The 25,842-nt window shown below is 37.7% G+C and overlaps 2 protein-coding genes and 1 pseudogene across 3 annotated transcripts; 1 reads left to right on the top strand and 2 right to left on the bottom strand.

The window, feature by feature from the left end:
- Window positions 1-8,019: 8,019 nt before the first annotated feature.
- On the bottom strand, window positions 8,020-12,210 carry LOC114297809 (rust resistance kinase Lr10-like). The gene is made up of 3 exons (XM_028242288.2): window positions 11,378-12,210; window positions 9,441-9,473; window positions 8,020-9,351 (listed from the first exon to the last, which is right to left on the bottom strand). The coding sequence occupies exons 1-3, from the start codon at window positions 12,093-12,095 to the stop codon at window positions 8,240-8,242; spliced, it is 1,863 nt and encodes a 620-aa protein (XP_028098089.2). The 5' UTR covers window positions 12,096-12,210; the 3' UTR covers window positions 8,020-8,239.
- A 1,203-nt stretch (window positions 12,211-13,413) lies between these two features.
- Window positions 13,414-20,051, bottom strand: LOC114297797 (rust resistance kinase Lr10 pseudogene; annotated as a pseudogene).
- A 2,024-nt stretch (window positions 20,052-22,075) lies between these two features.
- Window positions 22,076-24,958, top strand: LOC114297795 (F-box protein At5g03100). 2 transcript variants are annotated; one of them, XM_082870889.1, is made up of 3 exons: window positions 22,076-23,209; window positions 23,956-24,129; window positions 24,409-24,958. In XM_082870889.1, the coding sequence occupies exons 1-3, from the start codon at window positions 22,166-22,168 to the stop codon at window positions 24,409-24,411; spliced, it is 1,221 nt and encodes a 406-aa protein (XP_082727015.1). In that variant the 5' UTR covers window positions 22,076-22,165; the 3' UTR covers window positions 24,412-24,958. The 2 variants fall into 2 exon arrangements, with proteins under 2 accessions (XP_082727015.1, XP_028098083.2); XM_028242282.2 differs by having other exon boundaries at window positions 22,077-23,209; window positions 24,493-24,958.
- Window positions 24,959-25,842: the final 884 nt, after the last annotated feature.

The raw sequence follows: 25,842 nt of genomic DNA, 5'->3' as shown, positions 1-25,842 counted from the left end.
TCTTCATTGTGGCAACGGAGTACTTCACCAAGTGAGTGAAAGCAGAGGCACTTGCCTCCATTAAAGAAGTTTGTCTGGCAGAACATCATAACTCGGTTCGGAATACCCAAGTCCTTGATATCTAACAACGACACTCAATTTGATGGATGACTTTTCAGGAGGTTTTGTGGAGAACACAAGATCGAATTCTATAATTCTACGCCAGGATACCCCCAAGCTAACGGCCAGGCCAAGGCTTCCAACAAAGTAGTCTTAGACGGTCTGAAAAAAGGGGCTAGAAAAAGCGAAAGGGAAATGGGCTGAAGAACTTCCTCACGTCCTATGGGCATACCGAACTACACCTAGACGGTCGACAGGCAAAACGCCTTTTTCCTTAGCTTATGGCATGGAGGTAGTAATCCCTCTGGAAGTTGGTCTCCCTACCATTAGAAGCTAAAATTTTGATCCATACTTGAATGGAGAGGCCATAGCCCTAGAATTAGACCTTGCAAAAGAGATAAGAGAAAGGGCATTGGTACACAAAACCTCATATCAATAAGAGTTGTCCAGAAAATACAATAAAGCAGTGCACCCAAGGCAATTCAAGATTAAGGATTGGGTGCTACGCAAAGTAATAGGAAACACTTTGGTGCTTAGAGATGGCAAATTAGGACCTAATTAGGAAGGACCGTATAGAGTGATTGGTTTGGCAGGAAAAGGGGCATATCACCTAGAAGACGTGGATAACTGAACTATTCCAAGGCTATGAAACACGTCCAATCTCAAAGTACTTTATTTTTAGCTCTTTTTTAGAACACTTGTCATTTTTCTTTTTTGATATTCAAGGAAACAAGTAGACATTTTTTTTGGGTAAAAATTCTTTCCTCTGTTTGTAAAATTGTTTGTACTCCTTGCTCGACTAAGGGGCAATAAAGGAGGTTGGTAGGTTTGACTAACAAAAATTTTGCACTCTTTAGCCGAGATAAGGATCTAAGCTAAGGAAGATTGACAGGTTTGATCAATACTTTTTGCATTCTTTAGCGAAAATAAAGATCTAGGCTAAAGGAGGATGGCAGGTTTGACCAACACTTTTTGCATTCTTTGGCTAAAATAAGGATCTAGGCTAAAGAAGGTTGGCAGGTTTGACTAACAAAACTTTTGTACTCTTTAGTCGAGATAAGGATCTTGGCTAAAGAAGGTTGGAATGTTTGACCAATGAAACTTTTGCATTCTTTAGTTGAGATAAGGATCTAAGTTAATGAAGGTTGGCAGGTTTGACTAATACTTTTTGCATTCTTTAGCCGAGATAAGGATCTAGGCTAAAGGAAGTTGGCAGGTTTGACCAACACATTTTGCATTCTTTGGCCGAGATAATGATCTAGGCTAAAGGAGGTTAGCAGGTTTGACCAACACTTTTTGCATTCTTTGGCTGAGATAAGGATATAGGTTAAAGAAGGCTGGTAGGTTTGACCAACACAATTTTTACATTCTTTAGCCAAGATAAGGATCTAGGCTAAAGAAGGTTGGCAGGTTTGACCAATTATAACTTTTTGTACTCCTCAATCGAGATGACTATCTCGGCCAAAGAAAGTTGGTAGGTTTGACCAACATAGATTACTGGATTTTTTAGCCAAAAGGAATATCTTGGCCAAATAAAGGTTGGCGGGATAAAGTGGAACCGAACTAATCAATTTGGCTAAACATGCACTAAAAAGGTGTATAACTATGCAAAAGGAAAAACTCAGTAACCGAGCAAAAGGAACTAAATTTTTTCATTCAGCAGAAGATGCTTACAAGAGATAGGACTTATAGCCCGGTTACATAGCAAAGAAAAAAAGAAAAACAAAGACTGAAAAGAGTCAAGTTCCATAGTGGTCAGGCAAAAAGGTCATCTAGCTCTGCATCCAGGTCGACACGGACCTCACCAATTGGCAAGTTGGCCCCAGTTTCACCTTCTCGTGTTAGATCGGTGATAGCCGCTCCATTATTCAGATTTAGCATGGCTTGGCTGGGCAGATCCACCCGAGTTGACAATGGAGCTTGGCGACCGAGGTCAGTATCGGCAGGAGGAATGTCGGCTGGATTTGGGACCTCATCCTCCTCTTCCACTTCCACCTGAAGGAACTTCTACTGGACAGCATTTGCGTAGTCCATCATATAACCCGGTATGAAGTGGAAAGGAGGATTCAAGAACACTTCGGAGTCATGCGACTAATCGAGCTTTTCGATCGCAGCCTTCCAGCCACACTTGAAGAATATGTCTTTAGCCGCTTCACATTGTTGGATGTAGGTTTCTTCACCCTCCTTGAAACCACGATCCTCTACATCCTCCATCTTCTTCTGCAATCCTTTTTCTTCTCTAGCTTGGCAAGTTCGCGTAGATACCGATCTTTTTTCTCAACTAGGGCTTTTTGCTTCTCCGCCTCAGCCGCACTTATCTACTCAGCTAGTTTCTCATTCTCAGCATTCAGCTCGGCTAGAAAAGCCTTCAGGGCCTTTAGCTTGGCGTCTTTCGTTTTCACCTCGGCTAACAGGTGGTCTTTTTTAGCGGCAACTGAGTCGGTCGTAGACACAATACGACCTTTGAAAGTCACATCTAGAGCCCAAGTTGAAGAAGAAGAAGAACTAGCACATCCGGGGTGGCCTTCCCCTTGATGAGGCTGGCTTACCGGCAGCTCGGTCTCAGGTAGGTCGACCTCTTCTTCATCCACCAACCGTTGCGGTTAAGAGGCCGAAGTACATGGCCTCTTGTTGGGCCGAGATGAAGTAGCCTTGGTGGAAGGCAAGGCAACAACGGTTTCTATGGTCTGACCGATGGTAGTTTGTTCGGTCTGAACCTCGGCATTTGAGACGAATGTCTATTCGGTGATTAAAGCTCAGATGGCTCTCTTCTTGGCCTTCTCTTGTTCTTCGATGAGAGGGATTAAGTTGATTTGAGGAAGGGTGGGGTCTGGCTTAGGTGAGGACTCTAAAAGGAAATTAGTTACTCTGGTCTTCCTCTTACCACTATAGCGATAGGTCAGTTGCATATCAAGCAGTTCGGTCCAGTCTCTATGCCGATATCGTAGTGCGGCCTGGTTCGCGTATGCATAAGCGGATTTAAGCTGGTTTAAATCTGCAAAAAGGGGTAAACTTGCACGGGTTAGCGTGATATGTGACACGATAGCAAAAAGGATTAAAACCGAACTAGCCTTACCGACTGTTCCTTTGTTCCAGTTAATGTTGTAGCCCGGCATTTGGGCTTCTTAGTCTTCAAAATTTCCTGACACCCAGAGAAATTCGTCATCATTTAGGTCTTTGTCCGGTGTTTTCTTGACAATTTTCTCTCGGCCTTTTTTGATTCTAAGGTAATAAACCCAGCCATCGTCATTCTGGCTGAGCGAATTTTGGTGGAACAGCTCGGCCAAACCGAGGTTGAGGCCAAGGCGACGATTTAGCTCGACTATCCCGTTGATAATCCTATAGGTGTTGGTTGATAATTGAGTGGAGTATAGCCTGGTTTATCTAAGGAACTCGCAAATTAATGGTTGGATTGGGAACAGAAGTCCCCCCTCTACGATGGACACCACAGTGAAAGGAACAAAACCTGGGTTACCCCATGGCGTGGTGTCTAGCTCGGTCAAGGAAAGATGAACGTCGTCTGGTATGTGGTAATCCCTTCAGAATTGGGCCATGACACCAGACGAGTTCACTAGAAAGCGGCATTTGCCTATTATCTTAAAATTATTATGTTAAAAAAGTTTACACGGCGGCCTAGCACGGCGCTAATGTGGACTTTCGTTGGCTTGGTTGAGAAAAAGAGCCTAAGGGCAAAGTGCAAGGTGTGCCTGGCAAACCTAGTCAAGTCTGCTAAATGGAAATAAAAATGTGTTATGCCCAGGTGATAAACCGAGCTAAGTAAATAGTCAATACTAAACAAGCCTAGCTCGGCATTGGGAGGTCACGTGCCATGCTTAGTTCGGCCAGGGAACAAAATCGGCTCAAGGATTTAGATCAGTCCTAAACCGAGGTCATTTCAGTCTAGTTTAGGGGGAAGGGCAGGATTATAGCCCGGTTGTTGAGCAAGGCATTTCTAGTCTGGTCAAAAGCAAGCCTAAAGGTCGCAAACAAGTTCTTATTTCGGTCGCAGTACGATTTTGGATAAAAAACATGGTTCCAGACTAGTTTAAGTTCCAATCAATGTGTTTTCAGGTTTGAGCATGGAGGTTTGAGGTTTTTTTTTTTTTTGACATTGGTTCAGTCTTTGGTGTATATAACACACATATCTGGTGTTAAAATGCTATTCTTTAGAAATAAACAGAAGTATATCAGTAGAGAAGAGAAAAAGGCATGGGCAACTTACGGATTTAGGGCATGAAAACAAAATCCAATCGGCAGAAAGAGCACCAGCAAAAAGGCAAGCAAGACAGGCAATTTAGATCAATGGTTGGGACTTGAGTGTAGGAGGTGCAGATATGGAACACAGAGTGCAAGGGTTTGTAAGAGAGAAGATGAATAGTGAGGGTGATCATTTGAAGAAAAACGAGTTTAATGACATGGAAGCAAAACGGCGAGACTTTTCGAAATTTTTTGGGCAGTATTTTGACGGCTGTCACAGTGACGACATGATGTCAAGAGCGTAAAAAGACGAGATGTACGATTGGCACAATTTTTGGAAACCGAGCAAAATTTGAGCTTGATCAGTATGAGTATTTCCTCTCAGTTCTGCTGGGTGGTTTGGCGGTTTGGTTGACATCGACTTTGACAGCTCGGTCAAAACTGGATAATCCCAAACATGCTGCGTATATGGAATTAAAGGGCAATTGAGAGGGTAATTTATGTAATAGTTTGGGCCGAGCTAAGTCCATTTATCTTAGACATTGGGCCGAACTACAGGCTGAAGTAAATGTTTGGATAGCACAGTCCTGGATTATCTAGGCATCAAGTCGGTCAGAGATAGGTTGCCAGGGGCCTGACTTAGCTATCCCAAGCTAAACCCCATAGAGGATTGAAGTGTTAGTAGGAAGGAGGACCACGCTAAGGGTAGCTCTGCAGGGCACCATCTCACAGTTAGGACTACCACAGTGCTGCCAAAAGCAGCACCGAGCCGTGCAAAGCTCAGTTGAGTGTGGTACCAGCCGATGTAAGAGTTGTAACCATATCACTTGGTTGGCAGTGAGTATGGTGTTATCAGGATAGGCATTATCCTTGGAAGTATGATTCCTAGCATGACTCTGATAAGAAGAGTTAGAATCCTACTAAGATTGTGCTAAGCGAAATCTATAAAAACTCATGACAGGACCTATGCACAGGTATCAGAATTCTTTCTCTCAAATACACAAAGTTTTTGTGTCTATTGTCTATTTTGCTGACTTAGGCATTAGAAAGGTTTCCAGCACACACCAGCCGGCTAACTCACGTTTATGTTTTCAAGTAGTAAAGTGACAACGTTTGAAGGAATACAAACTTGATCAATAGAATTATACGAGAAAATTATTTCGTACTCGTACAAATACCATAACACTCAAACTGCTAGCAATCAAAGCCCATAATAATAAATAAATGTTAAAACAGTTTTGGAATTAAAAGACACTAAATAAGAGATTTATTGTTGCAATAATGTTAAACAATTAAAATATAACAAAGGTATTAAAAATTATTTGTTTTCATTAAAATATCCGAACAATGGACAACTGGCGAAGGTCAAATGAGATTTTGCTGAAGGTGTAAGGTTACTAAGTTTAATTACTTCAAAATATAAGTATTTCTTTATTATTATTTTGCTTAATTAGAATTAAGACCCACACGTAAAAGGAAAAATATAATTTAATTCCTAACTTTTCAATGAAATGCCAGGGAAGAGTTATATCCTCTCCATTATAATATATAAGGTTACAACATTTTATTAAAATTCAGAATTAACAGTTTATAATTATTTTTGAATTTGAAATAAATATATATTAACATGCTTGTTTCCTAATCTTTAATCAATTATTTATTATAATCATATAATAAAAGGATGTAAAGGTTCTGGCCAAACACACCACCAGTGTTGGTTGAAACTGGATGCATTCTAGTCTTACATATACTTTAAAGGGAATGACTATGGTACACATATGTACTTTATAAGTATAGAAGAAAATGATATAATTTTATATTTTAAGTCATAATTAAAATAAAAACAAGAGTTATAAACCAAACACAAATGAGGCATAAGCAAAAATTTCAAAATAATATCATAATTAAAGAAAAAAATAACATAACTAAAAGGTATATAGTATAGAGTGTGTATGATAGAATTCCCCTACTTAAGATATCATAAGTTGTGATTATGTTAGTTTTCTATTGGGATTTCTGAGTCACACAATTTATGAATGCTCAAATTAATGGAAAAAATGGGATAATGTGTAGGACAATTTCATGCTAACCAAACAATAATTGGATATTGATTGACTATAAATAAATAAAAAGGGGTTGCTGCAATCTGTTGTGCTGCCTGGTGGGATCTTCTCACAGGTTTATTTTGATGATTCAAATTATTTATATTGTAAGATTTATCAAAAAAATTATTCATAAAAAAATTAAGTTAATCAGACATTTGTAATCATATGATAAAATCATATTTGATTTTTAAAAAATGAATAAAAATTTAATTTTAATAATAAAATTTTACGTGATTATGTGACTATAAATGTCCGATGAATTTAATTTTTTTTTTTTTTTTTTTTTTTTTTTGTAAATAATCTACTTGATAAATAGTACAATATAAACAATTTGGACAATCCAAAATACACCCAGAAAAGCCCACACGTGACACACAGCAGGAGCCACCCCATTTCCCCTATTACTGTGAGGATACTGTCCTCAATCCTCCAGAAAATAATCCTTAGCGTGCCACGTGCAGTTCTCATCCATCCAAAGAAGAAATAAAAGACTTTTAAACTGTTTTTTGGATCATGATCCGGGCCGGCCTGAGTTTTGATGGGTTTCGGTACTTTTTAGAAATTTATAAAGATAAAAATAAAAATCATTCTGTTTGATTTAAAATTTTCAAAAATAATTATTTGAGTTTGTAATTCATATTTTTTTTATATTTTTTGTATTTGGCAATTTTTTTTTATAAAAAAAAACACAAATATTATAATTTTTAAGTGTGTCTAAATTAGATGTATCTACAAAATTAATAAATAAAGAAAATTGCGTAAAATATTTAAATAACCACTAAAAAAACACATAATTGGGCCATAAAAAGAGAAAAAGAAAAAAATAGGTCCCACACACATATACATATATTTTATTTTTTATTTTTTTTAATTGGGCTAACAACTAACACTTATAAATATTTTTTAACTGGGCCTTTTATCAATTGGACCGAATAGAACTTTTGAGGCATTTTAAAATGACCTAAATTAATTTAACAAAATTGGGTCATTTTAAATTTTTAATATAGTATAAGATAATAAATTTGGGGCCTTTTTTTGTGCCTAATTTTTTGGGCCCTAGGCACATGCCTCACTGGCCTTAGCCCAGGGCCGGCCCTAATCATGATTTCGACTTTTTTATTTTGTCTTTTAAATTCTATCCAAATCCATAATTTAAACACAGCATTAGTTGGTAACCTGTTTATTAAAATTCATCAAATTGCTGTCAATTGAGTGATCAAGCTGAATCTGCAATAAAAGGAAAATGTTGTTGACCTCTTCATTTAGCTATACAAACAGGGTGTACTCTGTTTTAATCTCCTTGGGTGGCCTTATCCCCCAATTTGAATGCCTTGATGTGAAGCAAACAAATTGACAAAATATATGGCACTTCTATATTTAATTGTTTTAACTACGTTCTACTTTGAAACAGATTTGTCTTATTTGCAGAGGAGGTTCTTGATACATTAGAATCTTTGCTTGTAAATGTTAATTTTTATTATACTATTTCTTAAACCTTGATTTAAGAAAACTTCTCTTTATGCCAAATAAGATAAAGAGATACCATTCCTTTTTCAATCTTATTGAATGTAGCTAGCTCCAGCCTTGCTTTTAAGCCCTTCAGAAAATCTTAATTATAAAGAACTTGTAACTACTACTTTAGGCCTCTATAATACAATTAAAGTTCAACATAATATAATGCTTGTATCATGTGACTCAGCACTCGAGCACTTATGAAATAAAGACTAGATGCAGATGAAAGCTGATCATAATCTCTTGTTCAAACATTACAAATTCAATGAATTTTGAGTGATGTATGCAGAAAAGCACATAAACGATACACTTTACCTGATTCTCACTCAATCGCACACTGTTATGAAGTGTGTAGTTGAAGACTCTGCTGGTGATCTTGAGGGAGAAGACAAGAAAGGCTTAGGTGGTATTTGCAAGGACTCTGGGCTCCCTTCTAGCATCTCTACCACTTTACTCATTGCTGGCCGGTGTGACGGATCAGTTTGTATGCACCACAGGCCAACTATAATCATCTTCCTTGCACTTTCATTTGCTTCTTCATTCACATTGCCTTGTAGTCTGAGTTCTTCATCTAGCTCAAGACGCTTGTATATCCAATGTGGAAAGCATAATTCAGTAGTCTGATCAACTCCATCATCGATATTCTTTCTTCCTCCAACCATTTCTAGAATCATCATTCCATAGCTATAGACATCAGACTTGTGTGATACCCCTCCAAAACTTCTGCAAAATACTTCGGGGGCAATATACCCAGCCGTCCCTCTGGTACCTAAGAGTGAGATAATACTCTCTTTCTGTGGGCACAATTTAGCAAGGCCGAAATCAGAGATCTTTGGGCAAAAGTCCTCATCCAAAAGAACATTATGAGGTTTTATGTCAAAATGCAAAATTCGCATGTTGCAACCACGGTGTAAGTACTCTAACCCTCTAGAAATGCCAACTGCAATTTGGTACAATGTTTCCCTCCCCAGTTGACGAAAAGCTGAGTTCCTATCATATATGAATCTTTCAAGGGATCCGTTAGGCATGAACTCATATATGAGAGCTCTATTGCGACCCTCAAAACAAAAACCCAGAAGAGTTACAATATTAACATGAGAAGTCCTACTAATGGCCACAACCTCATTAATAAATTCTTCTCCGCTACCTTTCAGCCCTTTCAAAACCTTCACTGCCACAAGCCCGCCATTTTCTAGCGTTCCTTTGAAGACGCAGCCAAAGCCTCCTTGACCAAGTTTAACTCTAAAGGAATTGGTCATTTTCTTTATGTCGGAGTAAGTGTACCTTTTTGGAGAAAAAGACTCATAATTCTTTAGAATGTTCTCAACATTTTGGTAGCTCTCTGATCTATTCTTCCAAAAGACTCTGGATTCACTTAGTGAGAGTTTCCTTATGATGTAGAACAATAGAATTAATAAAATTCCAATTCCAAGAGCAGCTGAAGCAGTTACATTTTTAATCAGATTGGAACTAAGCATCTAAATACACTCATGCATAAAAATATTGGTTAAAGAGGTTATAAATTACCTGTTCCTAGAATCAATTTCAAGTTATTTCTTCCTGCAACCAATGATAGAGATAAAAACATTAGTTAGAGGTTAACTGCTTTGTTTGTTTGGACAGAAATGTTCTCCGTGTATTCTGGCATTTGGTATAATGAAAATGAAATCAACAAAAAAACATTTTTCATAATCAACAGAAAACAAGTCTATTTGGGAAGAAAATGTTGGGGATATTCTACTTACACAGCACATTTACCTTGTTACGCCTTCCATTTGAGATGTTTTTCTTTCCCCAATTTTACCCATTTGTCAAATTACCATTAAGGACAAAAGACAAAATTAAATAGATTTGATTATCTCTTTACACCCATTATACTTCAATTTCTACTTCTTTTCTTCCTTTCTCAATTATTCTTCTCTACTATACATTTACTTTCAAAAAGTAAGAATCATATTGTTTTGATCATAAAAGAAAGCAATGGACGAAGAAATGGTTGTGAAAGACCAACAAAAAAGTGAAATGGTGAGTTTTTTTCTTTAGTTTTTACGTTTTCATTTCTTTTTTAAGAAGGTTGTTCGTCTTTTGTTCTATGTACCAGAACCGAACAAAATCAAATAATCCGAAATCACACTGCTGAACAAAAAACACATATTCGGTAACCCACTGCAGAACAAAAAATACTTGTTCAGTAATCTATTGTCGAACAAAAAGTACATATGTATGGTAACTCACAGCCAAACATTTCTAGTTTTTTGTTTTTCATTTTGAAGGATTATGCTTCTACGCATTGCACTAAGACTAGTAATGCATTGTTAATGGGCCATAGTCATGAATTTATTGTAAACGAGGTTTGTTAGATTTATCTGCTTCCTGGTCATCCAGTACCTCCGATAGCAAGTAATTAGATTCACTTTCATCACTCATATATATTACTCGTATTGATCAATTTCGTATGCTTGTCAATCTTGATCTACTAACTACCAAAACTATCGACATATATGGATTATGATAATATCTCAATGTGTTTTTATAGATGTTTGTATTGACAGATTTGAAGATATTTGCATTGACAAATTTTATGAATGTTTTTATGGATGTTTGTATACACTCCATGTTTTTGTGGATGCTTGATGTTTTAAGGAAAGTGAATCTGTAAACGTGCGGCAACAGATGGCTGGACAAATCTAGTTTGTTTGGCAACATGACATCACAATAATCTAAATTGTGTGGCAATGTATAACTGAATAGGCTCATCATAAATTTAGAAGAAAAAAATGATATTTTAAGAAAAATAAATGTATAAAAACGTGTAACAACAGATGGCTGGACAAATATAATCTATTTGGTAACATGACACCGGTATAATTCAAAAGGAATAGGAGTAACGAGAAAAACCTGTAGAGGTTTTGAAAAAGGTTTAATTTAGGGTTAGTTTTAGTATTGTAAACGGTGCAATGAGAATTTCAATTTTTTTTATTGATGTAATGAGAAAATAAGTGTAAAGAGGAAAATTTGTGGTGTAAGTAGAATTTCTCAAAATGTTGTCTAGTTTTAAAAGGAACCAAATGTTTTCTAGACTACAATCTTACCAATGTTACCACAATACCATCGCCATTATCACCTTCACCACTACACCATCATCACCACAGCCACCGCCATCATCTTCGTTGCCATAACCTCCGCCTCCGCCTCCACCTCCACTTCCACCTTCCCACCACCACCAAGCATAGAAAAAATGTTTTCTCTGCAAAACATTTTCTAGAAATTTTTTCCATACGTAAAATATGTTTTTTGTTAGCAAATGTTTTCCTCCCAAACAAACAGAGAGTAAAAGGAAAATATCATTTCAATTCAAACGGACCAAGGTAATGTGAATTATGCTTTTATAGATTAAAGATTTTGGATTCTGTTTGATGATTAATACAGAAATAACAGCATGAATATGCAGAAAATGCCAGTACCTTGTTTCTCATCCATTATGCAATGAAACTGTTCACCATGGCATTGGCCGCTATTAACGTGACACTTGCGACATTCATTTGACACATGCAATCCAAAAGTGAACTCATCAGACAATAGTGAAAATAGATCACTGACATTTGGGTTCCTGATTGGTGGTACCACTGGTAGTTGAATAACTTCACAGTTACGTGGAAGATTGTTAGGAGTTTGAACATGAGGATTAGGGTATGTATAGTAGACGGTATGGTTTAAGCAGCCTTGGAAACTGTGATTACCACGGAAGTAATCATGTGCGTGCAGGTTAAGTTCATTGTTGCTGCTGGTGTTGCATTTGAACAAGGTGAGACTTGGAGAGATTGTAAAGGAAATAGAGTCTTTACTGGGAAGAGTCAAGTTGTTGAAAATTTCGCAACTATTGCGGCGTATGAGTTGTCCTAGTGGTTTATAACTAACCTCTATGGCTTCATTACTCAAGAATTTCTTAACTTCATACCATTGGTGCTTCAATTTGATTTTTGGAACTGGTAAACTACAATCGACCTTGCACAACCCACATCGAGGATAATTGATGTCGAACAAAGGGAATTTGATCTGCCCAAGATTTCCACAGTTGAAGGATTGTGGACAACCATGTTGGTACATACTCTCTTGCCCATTAGACTGAAGAAAAGCTAGATAAGAAACAACAAAAAAAGTGAAAATGTAGAGAAAAGCCATTCAAAATTCCCTATTTAGCAAATGAAAACAAACATCATAGCAGAGAGAGAGGAACAAAATGCTCTCGCTTGAAAAAACAAGATGGATTCCACACACATATGAGTATTATGTAGGTTATATGGTAATTTTTTTAAGATCCTACAATTGCTCAAAAAACAAAGTCTTTATAATGTTTTCTCTGCTCGACAACACGCCAGTTGACTTGGAAAATATTTATAGGACTTGTAAAGCACAGTTGAAGGGAATTTGATCTGCCTAACATTTCCACAAGTTGGACTCTGGACAATCATGTTGGTATATGTTCTCTTCTCCAGCATTGACAAAGAAGCACAAGGCGTGACAGTGGGTTTATGCTCTTTGAATGGGCCCAAACACCCTACTTAGGATACTGTTGCCAATTATTAACAAAAAAATAAAATAAAATCCTCTCCATTACCATGTATAAGGTTTGGACATCATTAGAATTCAAAATCAACGGCCTATAATTACTATGTCATTTTTAAATTTTAAATTATGTCATAACTGGTTTTGAATTTGAAACTAAGACATATTAAGGTGGCTTTTTCACGACAATGTGATGGAGAGAATTCAGTTTTTTTTTTTTTTTTTTTTAAAAAAAAAACTTAAAAAAAGGTCCATTGTTTTGAAATCTTCTTAATAATAATATGCATTTTAACTTAGATTAGTCTAGGAATCCAGATTTCTGTCCCGGATTTTTGGCTAGAATCTATTTGTGTCTTGGAGATTAAATTGGTGAAGTGTGAATCCATGTATGAAATAAATTTGAACCATATGTGGCTGTTAGGAAAGGGTCTCGCCAAGGAGCAATTGCCATTCTTTTACAGAATTCTTCAGGTAATCTCATTGATGGAGTAGCTAAGTCTGTGGTTATCTCCTCTGTTCTACAAGGTGAAGCTCTTGCCATTCGAATGGCTTGTCACATGGCAAAGGCGCTCAACCTTTCGAACATTGAGATTGAGGGTGATAACAAGCAGGTCATCCTTCTCTGTGTGTCTGAAACAGTTCCCCCTTGGGAGTGCAATGCTATCCTTCATGATACCAGATGTATGGCTAGGCAAGGGAATTTCACCTTCAGCTGGAGCCCTTGTTCGTCGAACAAAGCTGCTCATTGGGCTGCCGAAGCCTTTCTGCATAGGGAATTGCCTCTTGATTGGGTCTCCACCACCCCCCCCCCCCCCCCCCCCCCCGGCTTTAAGGGTGGTGCTATCTTTGTAATTTCTGCTTTTGGTGTCTTGGTTTTCTCAGTTAAAAAAAAAAAAAAATGCTTTAACTTATCATTGAATAAAAATACCTAATAATTGAAGATCTAGTTAAAAGACTTTTATATACTGTGACCCAAATTGATACGAGGTTGATATTTTGGTAGTTAAAAATATAATTAATCCGTTTTTTCGTTAGCTCATTTTTTAATAATATAAAATTTTCTTCAAGAGCAAAGTAAATTTCTGGACGGTGCAGAATGTTATTCCAAAATTGAACAACTATCTTGACCTAGGTAGTGATGTACCATTTATTTTTAAATCTTACTGAATCTAACTAGCCCCAGCCTCGTATTTAAGCCCTTAGAAAAAAGTGAATTCCAAAACACTGGTAACTACTTCTTTAGGCCTTTGCACGCCTCTATAATACAATTAAAGTTTAACAAATAATAACTAGTTGGATAATAATCATATGACTCAAGACTCTAGCTCTCATAGAATAATAACTAGTTTCAGATGAAAGCAAGTCAGAATATCTTGTTCAAGCATTGCAAATTCACCAAGTTTTGAGAGATGTGTGCAGAGAACCACATAAGAGATATGATTTACTTAGTTCTCACTGGAAATGCTCATTTTGCCCTTGTAGTAGAACTATGCATTGCGAATCACACAATGTTATTGTACGAGCACAAAATAATCTTCTCGTATAATCCTGTTGATCAAGTTTTCACTCCTCTAAACGTTGTCGCTTTAATACCTGAAAACACAAACGTGAGCTAGCCGGCGGGTGTGTACCGGAAACCCCTCTAATGTCTAAGTCAGCAACTAGACAATAGACAATAAGCTATGTGTATTCTAGAGTAAGAATTGGGATACCTGTACATAGGTCTGATCATGAGCTTTTATAGACTTTGCTTGGCACAATCCTAATAGGATTCCAACTCTCCCTATGAGAGTCCTCCTAGGAATCACACACCCTACTCACTACCAACCAAATGAGATGGTTTGCACAATCCCAGTAGGACTCTAACTCTCCTTAGCAGAGTCCTCCTAGGAGTCACACTCCTACTCATTACTAACCAAGTGAGATGGTTTTGCATAATCCTAGTAGGACTCTACTCTCCTTGGCAGAGTCCTCCTAGGAGTCTCATCACTGCAAGCCAAGTGAGATGGCTGAACCCTTTATCTCGGTTATACATTTCTGACCGAACTGCCTTATCTCGGTCCCCTGCCATTTACCTCGGCTGACATTGCAGTCAACCAAGTTATTCCAACTCGGTGATACTTTAAGCCCCACTGTCAATCTTGACTCTGAGATGACGCCCTGCAGAGCTATCCTTTAGCTTGGTTCTCCCTCCACTGATAGCTTGGTCCAGGATAGCTAGGTCAGGTCACTGGTAGCCCATCTCTGACCGACCTGATGTTTAGATGATCAAGGACCGTGCTACATAAATATTTACCTCGGTCCATAGTTCGGCCCAAACCTGAAATATGAGATGTCTTTTTGGCCCAAGATCGAGCTACACCAACCCTTATCTCGGTCCATTACGCGGTCCAACTCCCAAAGAAGACTCTTCCTAGTTCGGCCCAATTTGTTTACAAATTACCCTCTCAATTGCCCCTTAATTTCATCTGCATAGCATGATTGGGATTATTTTTCCTCTAGCCGAGCTAAGAACGCCCCATTATGCCGAGCTAAAAAGTTTGTTTGGTTTCACAGCTTGTTCAGTCCCAACAAGTCTTGTCAGTTGCTCAGCACGTCTTTCCACTAATCTGGTACGACATCATTCCCAGGATACATGGCGTGCCCCCATTATCCTCGTTCTCCTGTTACGACGTCATATATATCCAAAATTTTGAACAACCCCTGCTTTTTTGCTTTCAACGTATATATCCTTCGAGTTTGTAATCGTACGGCGAGTCGCTCTTTCTGTGTCTTGCCGAGCAGACTAACTTGGTTTATACTAACCCTGCCAACCTGCTTTAGCCGAGATAACCATCTCGGTCCAGGAATTCAAAAATTTGTTGGTCAAACCTGCCAACCTGCTTTGGCCGAGGTAACCATCATCCCGGCCAAAGAGTTCAAAAATTTGTTAGTCAAACCTGCCAACCTTCTTCAGCCTAGATCCCGATCTCGGCTGAAGAGAACGAAGTGTTGGTTATTCCGGCCAACCCTCTCCAGCCTAGATCCTGATCTCGGCTGAAGAGAACAAAATGTTAGTTATTCTTGCCAACCCTCTTCAGCCTAAATCCTGATCTCGGCTGAAAAGAACAAAATGTTAGTTTTTCCAGCCAACCCTCTTCAGCCTAAATCCTGATCTCGGCTGAAGAAAACAAAATGTTGATTTTTCCAGCCAACCCTCTCCAGCCTAGATCCTGATCTCGGCTGAAGAGAACAAAGTGTTGGTTATTCCAGCCAACCCTCTCCAGCCTAGATCCTGATCTCGGCTGAAGAGAGCTCAAAGTTGGTTATTCCTACCATCTTTGAACGAAGTGTTGGTTATTCCGACCAACTTCCTGCAGCCTAGACCCTTATCTCGGCTTAGGAGAGTTAAATATTGGTTATTCCTGCCAACCTTCTTCAGCGCGGATCCTTATCTCGACGGCTGAAGAAGAGCTAAATGTTGGCCAATCCTACCAAGCTTCTTGATTGCCCCCCAGTCAGGCAAAGACTTGTTAGAAAGAGTTGGCCAATCTTGACAACCTTCCCAATTGTCCCCCAGTCGGGCAAAGACTTTTGCACGGTCAATCCTACTTGTCAACCGTGTTAACTCTAGCCAAAAAGTTTTTTGTCTGGTATCACTGTTGCACCGAACTCTGCTTTGGTGCGCGCCCCATCTTCCTCTACCCGGATGTGTTGGTGCACTCTCTCCATTAGGGCTTCCATAGTAAGGGGCGGCGTCATTGTCATTGAATCCCTCAACTTATTGCCAGCCGGCAAACTTTGTTTATACTGTGCAATAACTAGGTTTGTAGGGTAATCTTCAATCTGATTAAAAGTCTCCCAATACCGGTTATTGTAAGACCTCAATGTTTCTTTTTCGCCCATGTCTATGGAGAGAAGCTGGTCAATCTCCACTGGTGTCTTGGTGTTTGTTCTGAATCTGGTCACAAATGCCTCCGCTAGTTACGCCCACGAAGCTATGCTACCTTCTGGCAATCTTTCAAACCACGTTAAACCCAGGTCACCAAGGCTAGAAGGAAACAAGATACACATTAGAGCCTCGTTTCGCTGATACACGGCCATAACCTGATAAAAGTGGCTCAAGTGTATGTAGGGGTCCGAGTTCCCCTCATAAGTAGTTAATTTGGACTGGTGGAAGCCTGAGGGTAATGGTGCGTTCTCTATTGTCGGAATGAACGGTGAGCTCTGCAACCTTGCTAACGCTTTGTCTGCTGGTTCATAGGCAAGGCGTGGCTCTGGAATTCCAACCTCGACACTTCCATGTGTTCTAGGAGTCAATTGTTGTAGTGCAGAGACTCTACGGGGGTCACGAGCCCGAGTGTCTTCTCTCCTTCGAGCCCTTTCAGTCCTCATTCTCTCAGGCCTGGAGTAGCGTGTCTTGGAAGTCTTTGATTGTGTATCGCCCGACTTGAGGCTTCTACTTTCAGTTTATGATAGTGTGACTTGTCTGTTATGACCTTTTGAGTGGCAAGAGTGTGTGTTGCCTTTGCGCCCCTCTTTTGTTTCCGCCCTTTTACCTTTTATCTGATGTTTCATTGTCTCTAAGTCAGCTGCCATTCTTCTTATTACTTCGTCTTGCTCCCTTACGCGATCTTCGAGAACCTGAGGATCCATCTTCTGCCTCTGTCTATCAGGGCTTTGAGAGCGATGTGGACTTGAGCCATGTCTTTCTCTTGCTTCTCTCCGCGGATTCCTTCGCTGGGGATCTAATTCCACCATAAGTGGGATAGAAGGTAAACCTTCGCGCCTCCTACCTCCTTCCGGTGTTTGCCCATCAATAGCAGATTGTGGCAAGTCTTCATTGTGCGCCATTGCTTTCAACTAGAGATGAAAACTTGATCAAGAGGTTTTTCTCTTTGTGAAATTCCCACAAACGGCGCCAATTGTACGGGCGCAGATAATCTTCTCATATACGGGCGCAGATAATCTTCTCGTATAATCCTATTGATCAAGTTTTCACTCCTCCAAACGTCGTCGCTTTAATACCTGAAAACACAAACGTGAGCTAGCCGGCGGGTGTGTGCCGGAAACCCCTCCGATGCTTAAGTCAGCAACTAGACAATAGACAATAAGCTCTGTGTATTCTAGAGTAAGAATTGGGATACCTGTACATAGGTCTGGTCATGAGCTTTTATAGACTTTGCTTGGCACAATCCTAATAGGATTCCAACTCTCCCTATGAGAGTCCTCCTAGGAATCACACACCCTACTCACTACCAACCAAATGAGATGGTTTGCATAATCCCAGTAGGACTCTAACTCTCCTTAGCAGAGTCCTCCTAGGAGTCACACTCCTACTCACTACCAACGAAGTGAGATGGTTTTGCATAATCCTAGTAGGACTCTACTCTCCTTATCAGAGTCCTCCTAGGAGTCTCATCACTGCAAGCCAAGTGAGATGGCTAAACCCTTTACCTCGGTTATACATTTCTGACCGAACTGCCTTATCTCGGTCCCCTGCCATTTACCTCGGCTGACATTGCGGTCAACCAAGTTATTTCGGTTCGGTGATACTTTAAGCACCACTGTCAGTCTTGACTTTGAGATGACGCCCTGCAGAGTTATCCTTTAGCTCGGTTCTTCCTCCACTGATAGCTCGGTCCGGGATAGCTAGGTCAAGTCACTGGTAGCCCATCTTTGACCGACCCGATGTTTAGATGATCAAGGACCGTGCTACATAAATATTTACCTCGGCCCATGGTTCGGCCCAAACCCGAAATATGAGATGTCTTCTTGGCCTAAGACCGAGCTACACCAGCCCTTATCTCGGCCCATTACGCGGTCCAACTCCCAAAGAAGACTCTTCCTAGCTCGGCCCAATTTGTTTACAAATTACCCTCTCAGTTATGAAGTGTGCGTGGTTGAAGATTCTGCTGGTGATCTTGAGGGAGAAGACAAGAAAGGCTTAGGCAGGATTTTCATCAACTCGAGGCTCCCTTCTAGTATCTCTATCACCCTACTCATTGATGGTCGGTGTGAGGGATTAGTTTGTATGCACCACAAGCCAACTATAATCATCTTCCTTGCTCTTTCATTTGCCTCGTCATTCACATTGTCATGCAATCCAAGTTCTTCATTTAGCTCAAGACGCTTGTATATCCTTTCTGGAAAGTATATTTTTGTACTTTGATCAACTCCAACATCAATGCCCTTTCTTACTCCAACCATTTCTAGAATCAACATTCCATAGCTATAGACATCAGACTTGTGTGAAACCCCTCCAAAGTTTCTAGAAATTACTTCTGGGGCAATATAGCCAATTGTCCCTCTAGTTCCCAACAGTGAGATAATACTTTCTGTGGGCACAGTTTTGCAAGGCCAAAATCAGAGATCTTTGGGCAAAAGTCCTCATCTAGAAGAATATTATGAGGTTTTATGTCAAAATGCAAAATTCGCATGTTGCAACCACGGTGTAAGTTCTCTAATCCTTTGGCAATCCCAACTACAATTCGGTGCAATGCTTCCCACCACAATTGATGAAATGTCGACGAGTTCCTATCATGTATGAATTTTTCAAGGGATCAGTTAGGCATGAACTCGTATATAAGAGCTCTATTGCAACCCTCAAAACAAAAGCCTAAAAGAGTTACAATATTAGCATGAGATGTCCAACTAATGGTCGCAACCTCATTAATAAACTCTTCTCCGGTACCTTTCAACCCTCTCAGAACCTTCACTGCCACAAAGCAACCATTTTCTAACTTTCCTTTGAAGACACAACCAAAGCCTCCTTGACTAAGTTTAACTCTGAAGGAGTCGGTCATTTTCTTTATGTCAGAATAAGTGTGCCTTTTTGGAGTAAGAGATCTATAATTTGTTAGAAAGTTCTCAACATTTTGGTAGCTCTCTGTCAATTCACTTTGCAAGAGTTTCCTTATGATGTAGAACAATAGAATTAATAAAATCCCAACTCCAGCAGCAGCTGAAGCAATTAGACATGTTTAGTAGATTGGAAACCAAGCATCTAAATATATTCATACATGAAAATATTAGTTATAGAAGTCATGGATATTACCTGCTTCTAGAATCAATTTCAAGTTACTTATTCCTGCAGAAATGCCAATACCTTCATCCTTTAGGCAATGGAACTCTGGGAAGCCATGAGGTGGACATTGGCCTTCATTATGGCGACACCCATTACATTCCTTTGACACATGCAACCCAATAGTGAATTCATAAGCCAATAGTGAAAATAGATCACTGACAGTTTGATTCCGGATTGATGGTAGCATTGGTAGTTGAATAACTACACAGTCAGATGACAGATTGGTAGGAGTTGGAGTATGTTGATTAGGATCTGTATAGTAGAGAGTGTAGCCTGAGCAGTTGCTGAAACTGTAAACTTCTGTCTGCAGTTGAGGTTTACTATTGCTGTTTGTAGGGCATTTGAACAAGGTGAGGTTGGGAGAGATTGTATAGGAAACGGAAGGAGTAGGATGGGGAAGAAGCAAGGTACTGAAAAATGTCGCAACTATTAGAGTTCATGAGTTTGTCAATAACATTTACAGCTTCATCATTCAAGAATTCCTCAACTTCATACCGTTCTTCCATCGACCAGAAATGGAGTTTTGGTACTAGTTCGCTACAATTGACAGTACACAACCCACATCGGGGATATGTGTCGTTGGAGAAAGGGAATTTGATAGGCCCAAGTTTTCCACAGTTGAAGGACTGTGGACAACCATGTTGGTACCTGTACATGTCGTCTTGCCCAGTAGAGTGAACAATCACCAAATGGGAGACAACAAAGAAAGAAAAAATGGAAGGAAAACCCATTCGAAATACCCAATTCAGCAAACGAAAACAAACCACCATAGCAGAGAAGAAGGAAATGTTCTTCTTACTTATGTTATCCAACGACTTGCTAAGCGTAGCCTTTGGAGTTGGGAGTCGTTGGTTGCCCTGGAATTGATTGCGGTTTCCTTCTCAGCTCCCTCATTGACCAGCAATTGACTGAGTGACAGACTCATTTTGTTAAGTTGTGTTTGAATGAAGAATTTAAATAGAGATTTGAAAAGAAAAAAAAAAGGGTAATAAAAAAAATAAGTGAAGTACACTTGTATTTTATTTATATTTAAAAAAATTAATTATAATTTTACTTAAATTTATAATCTAAATATAATTTTAATATTCATATTTTTAGTTAATACTATTATAGACTATGAATAGCTGGTCATTTTTCCACACGAATAGAGAAAATATCTGGTGATTTTAGTCCTATAGAAGACCAATCGACCCACAAAAATAAATGGTAAATAAAATGGGTTAGGTTTACATTTTGTGTGGCCCATTAGAGCATTTACATCCGTCTTAATAAATATAGATTTTGATATAGTTAATAAATTATAAAATTTTTGCTCCATCAATCTCAATAAATTATTTCCAAATTAGTTTTTGGTTAAATTTACTATAGTACATCGTTGCATGTAGCGATATACTATTCACATATTATATAACATTTTATTATTTATTTTTAAGAGTGATTGGATATTCTGGTCATCCGGCCAAAAATCCTACCGAACTATCGACTGCTGCACAACTTATTTATTTATTTAGGAATATTGAATTGCATAGACATTGGATGTCTTGTACACTTTGGATGTCCAGCCAAACACCCTTTGCTGGACACAATTTTCTTTTCTTTTTTTTATTTAAAAACTTCTCCAATACTACTTTAACTACTTTTTAACAATACAAAATAAATATTTTATAAAATTTAATTTTAGAATAGGGAGTCGAATGTAGTGTTTACGTATAAAAAATACTAACTAAAATAGAAAAGTGGCTTTTTAATTGTAATTTGACTCAAAATTTCTTAATGTTGATGTGGATGCTCTTAGCCTCCATATAATTTACATACTTTATGGTATTTGAACTTCATAATTAGATAAAAATCAATATTTATGTAATGTTGAGAAATTAAAATTTTAAATATAAAATAATTATTTTTTTAAGATTAAAAAAATCCTTAACGGATAGAAATTATCCTAATAGAATTTATTAGAGATTGTGATAATCTCCATTTCAAAGTTGTAATGATTCCCTTTTCAATATATGTAATATTTTTTCATGGCTATAAAGTATTATAGTCATTTAAAGATTGAGAGAATAGAAAATGAGCCAAAATTTAAAGGTTCAATTGCGGAGATATTTTTTCTATAAAAAATTTAAAAAAATTAAAGAAATATTCTCTCAACTTCTTTAGTTTCAATGACTAACAAAGGTACAATCATCATCATGTACCTATAAATAATAGAAAAAAAGGTAAATCATTTTATTCTTGAAATATATTAAATTTGAGATGTAATGGTTAATTACTTACAAGGTGAACTGATATGACTTTGAGTGAACTTACAAAGAATTTATAAGGGTAATGTTAGGAATATTAAATTTTCTACCAAATAAATGACTAAATGTCTCACATGGGTGTGGGGTTCGTAATTTTGTAAGCCCTACATTTAGTCATTTATTTGGTAGAAAATTTGAGACCTCTAGCATTTTTCAACTTATAATCGTTAAGGGTTATTAATTAATTAATTTTCACATAATCGTTAGGGTAGTCCGACCGTTAGGGTAGTCCGACCGGGAATAAAAACCCATGAATGTTGTGTGCCATTTGAGAAGCTGGTTGAGCTATTCGTCTTTTCTTTTGTAGTTTGAAAATCATGTCAAGACGAAGCCACCACAGTGACTCCAGCAGCGACGACCTCCCATTGCCGAAACGGCCCAAGACTCGCAGAAATAGAACCACTGTCGTCGATCGAATGAGCATGTTGCCAGACTCTCTACTCATTTACATTCTTTCTTTCTTACCAACCATCGAAGACGCCATCAAAACCGAAGTCTTGTCCAAAAGATGGCAATACCTTTGGACTTCCCTTCCATCATTCCTTTTCTCTTACCCTGATATCGGTGAAGATTTTGACTACTGGGAAAGAATTGCTGACTTTGTAGCATTTGTTGACAAAACCCTAGTTCTCTGTAATTGTTCTAAGCTCAAGAAATTCGTGGTTGAATTCGAATACGACTCGCGTTTTGCTTCCAATGTCAACTTGTGGACTCGCTTCGCAGCAAGGAATGCCACTGAGGAGCTTCAACTCCAATTCTACACTGCTGCCGAAGGTTTGAAGGAGGAAGATCGTTTCGTGTTGCCACAGCTTTTGTTTACCAATTCATCCTTCAGAGAATTGAGATTTTGTTTTTGCAGTGTCGTGCCTAAACGAGTTGTTGACTGGAAATTACTAAAGAAATTGTCAATTGGGTATGTTGAGTTAAGTGATGATGTGATTCAGAAGATATTAGAGGGTACTCCTGTATTGGAGATTTTTGACTTGTATTACTTTTATGGCTTCACTTGTTTGCATGTTAATCAACCAAGTCTGAAAAAATTGATCCTAAGAAGATTTTGGTATTCTCGATTTTGGGATTCTATAGAAGATGAAGAAGGTGGAATTGATAATGAACATGACTTTACGATTGAAATTTCAGCTTCCCATCTTCAGTCATTGGAGATTTCAGGTTCTTTTTGGATAATGTGTTGTCTGTTGGCAGACGTATCATCTTTGGCTGACGCTACCCTCAATTGTAATTTCGAGTGTTATGATGATCATTGCCATCATGACTATGAATGGTACCAAAATATTTTAAGACTACTTCTTCGGCACCTTGTTCATGTGAAGAAACTCACATTAGGTTCTTGGGTTTTACAGGTTAGTCTTTCTATCGTTACCTTTTTAGATAATTTATGTTTAAGCTTGCCAATAACACTGGTTCTAAATATCTGTTGAATTTATGTAATAATTCATTGAAAATTACACCATTTCTGTGTCTAGAATCATTTGTTAGGTATCTCAGGACTTAAAATTCTTGGATAATGAAGAATTGTTCCTGTAACTTTGCCAATCAATTCTTCAATGGCTGTGCTTATTTCTTAAATTAGAAGGGTATAGTAATAGTTAGTATAAGTTGTTGGCTTTTGGGACAGTTAACACCCATAGCTAAGTAGTTGATTCAAACCCAGATTTAATTGATTTAAGTACATTGCAATTCATACCATGATATAACCAACTAATATTGCTGGTGCAGATATTGAGTTTGAGTCATCTGAGTTGTAGGGGGAAAAAGGAGCTATGGCTTTGTGCTTCTTTTTGTGCTAAATGATATTTATTAGAAAAAAGTCCCAATTACAATTAACAATACTGTGTTTGGGCTACTTTAGTATTGTGTTTTCATGATATGATCCTTTGTGGTTACTTTTGCTCCAATGTAAGGAGTGACATGGTTTGAAAATTAAATACGATTTAGGAATTGCACATAGTTAGTTTGTTTTTTAATACACAAAATATATTATTGTAGGTATGTCAAACAATCTTCTAGAATCTTCTAATTGGTTTTGTCTTGCTTTATGTATATTTATGTATATATTTGTTTTGCATCTTGCTTCTGATGGGGAAAGCTACTATCAATAATGGAAATGAAAGGTTTGCGTTCTCCACTTTCAAAGTGTGAATGTTTAACACTAGATACACATATTGAGGAATCAGTCCTCGCTGGAATAGCAAACATCTTGGAAAGTTCTTCTCATCTAGAGACATTAGTCATAACCATGTCCCCTTCCATGAATGATGAGGTATGTCTTTTCATAATAATTTCCTTGATTATTTTCTTTAAGATATGGAAAGATTCCATCAAAAATTGGTTATGAATCAATCTTTATGCATTTTATCTAGTAATGCCAATCAATTCTGGTGCTTTTAGTATTTATGAATCATTCCTCTAGATTGTAAGTGATTCTGTTGAAAATTTTCCTCTTTTGTTTGCAAGTAAATAAATTTTATTTGCCCATCATGTTTACACCTTCAAAATATGCTCTAAATGACATCTGATGTAGAATTTTGAATCATTTCAGTGACCGTAAGAAGTCAAATTCTTTGCTAAAGTCATGTTGTTAAACTCATGCATAGATTTCAGCTTAATGATTCTTCATCTGCAGTATTCTTATAACGATCTCTCCCAACCTTTCAATTTTAACGGGGAGCATTACTGGACATCACAGAAGAAGGTTTTTAAGTGTTTGATGATGCATCTGAAGATAGTTAAGTTTGCTGGTTTAGGATGGAATTGCTGTGACTTCTACTTCTCATTTGTGCAATTTCTGCTGAAGAATTCAAGGGTGCTGCAAAAGATGGTTATCAAGGTAGACTGTATACCACTGAAGGAACATTTCCAAGCAGCTCAAAGGCTTTTAAGTTTTCCAAGATCCTCATCCGATGCAGTTATTATGTTCAATTAGTGAAATGGACAACTCAAGTAGAAACAGAGTGTTTTTCTTTTCCTAGGATTATTTTGTTCTGTTTGTCTTTTGAAGTAGTCTATCACTGGATGTAATTGTCTTGGGGTCGCACTTTATAAACCGTGCTATGTATGAAGATTATCTAATTTCACTAGGTTTTTGAACATGCACTTGTTTCTGTTCATTTGGAAGTTTGTGCAAGTAGTGTGGAGTTGAAGTTGATCCTAACTGCTTGGAGTGGTTAATAACCAACACTAAAATCTAGTAAATTTTTGTTGAAATTTGAAAGCCTGGACTGAATAGTAGAAATTTTTTTGCTAAAGAATGTACTTGGGTCATCTTTGTTGTGGTGGACTGAATTATATGGGATGAGTATTCATATTACTGTTAGTCCTGATATTATCAATCCATTTGAATTGTGTATTGTATTTTATGTTTGGATTAGCCTACAATTATGAGTGAAGATTGAAAAAATCTTATGAATTGTGTAATTTAGCCAATTACTCTGAAAATTTCCTTATTCTCCATTTTGGATTTGACAGCTAACCAAATGGAGGATACATAACTTCAATTTTTTTAATCACGCATAAAATTATGTGTTTTATTAGATTATTCTAAGTCAATACTAAGAGACCACGTCCCCCTCGAACAAAGATGACCTTCGGGTTCAAAAACAAGATAAATTCTATGATTTTGCTTGAACCTAAGTTCTACCTAAAATTGTTACTAATTATTTGAAGTGTAATGTGAGAGCATTGTATTAAGAAATACAAGCTTTCCACCTGATGAATAGGTTCAGTGTTTTTACAGATATCATTTGGTCATTTAGTATGACATTCGTTATCGCTTTGTGTTATATTCATTTTTGTGTTCAAAAAATGGTCGCTAACTTCATGAACAATTCGGAATTGTAGTATCATGTTGCAACGGAAATTTCCACTTATATATATATATATATATATAAATAATTTAAAGAAAGTATTTTAAGTAAATATAATTTTTAATATACTCTTGAAATAATTATTGATATACGGTTTGAACCAGTAATTG

Source organism: Camellia sinensis, chromosome 5 (assembly GCF_055761805.1).
Source record: "Camellia sinensis isolate YWXY chromosome 5, ASM5576180v1, whole genome shotgun sequence".
NCBI lineage: Eukaryota > Viridiplantae > Streptophyta > Magnoliopsida > Ericales > Theaceae > Camellia > Camellia sinensis.
Note: the sequence above shows the minus strand (reverse complement) of the source record. Positions and strands in the feature narration are given on the sequence as shown.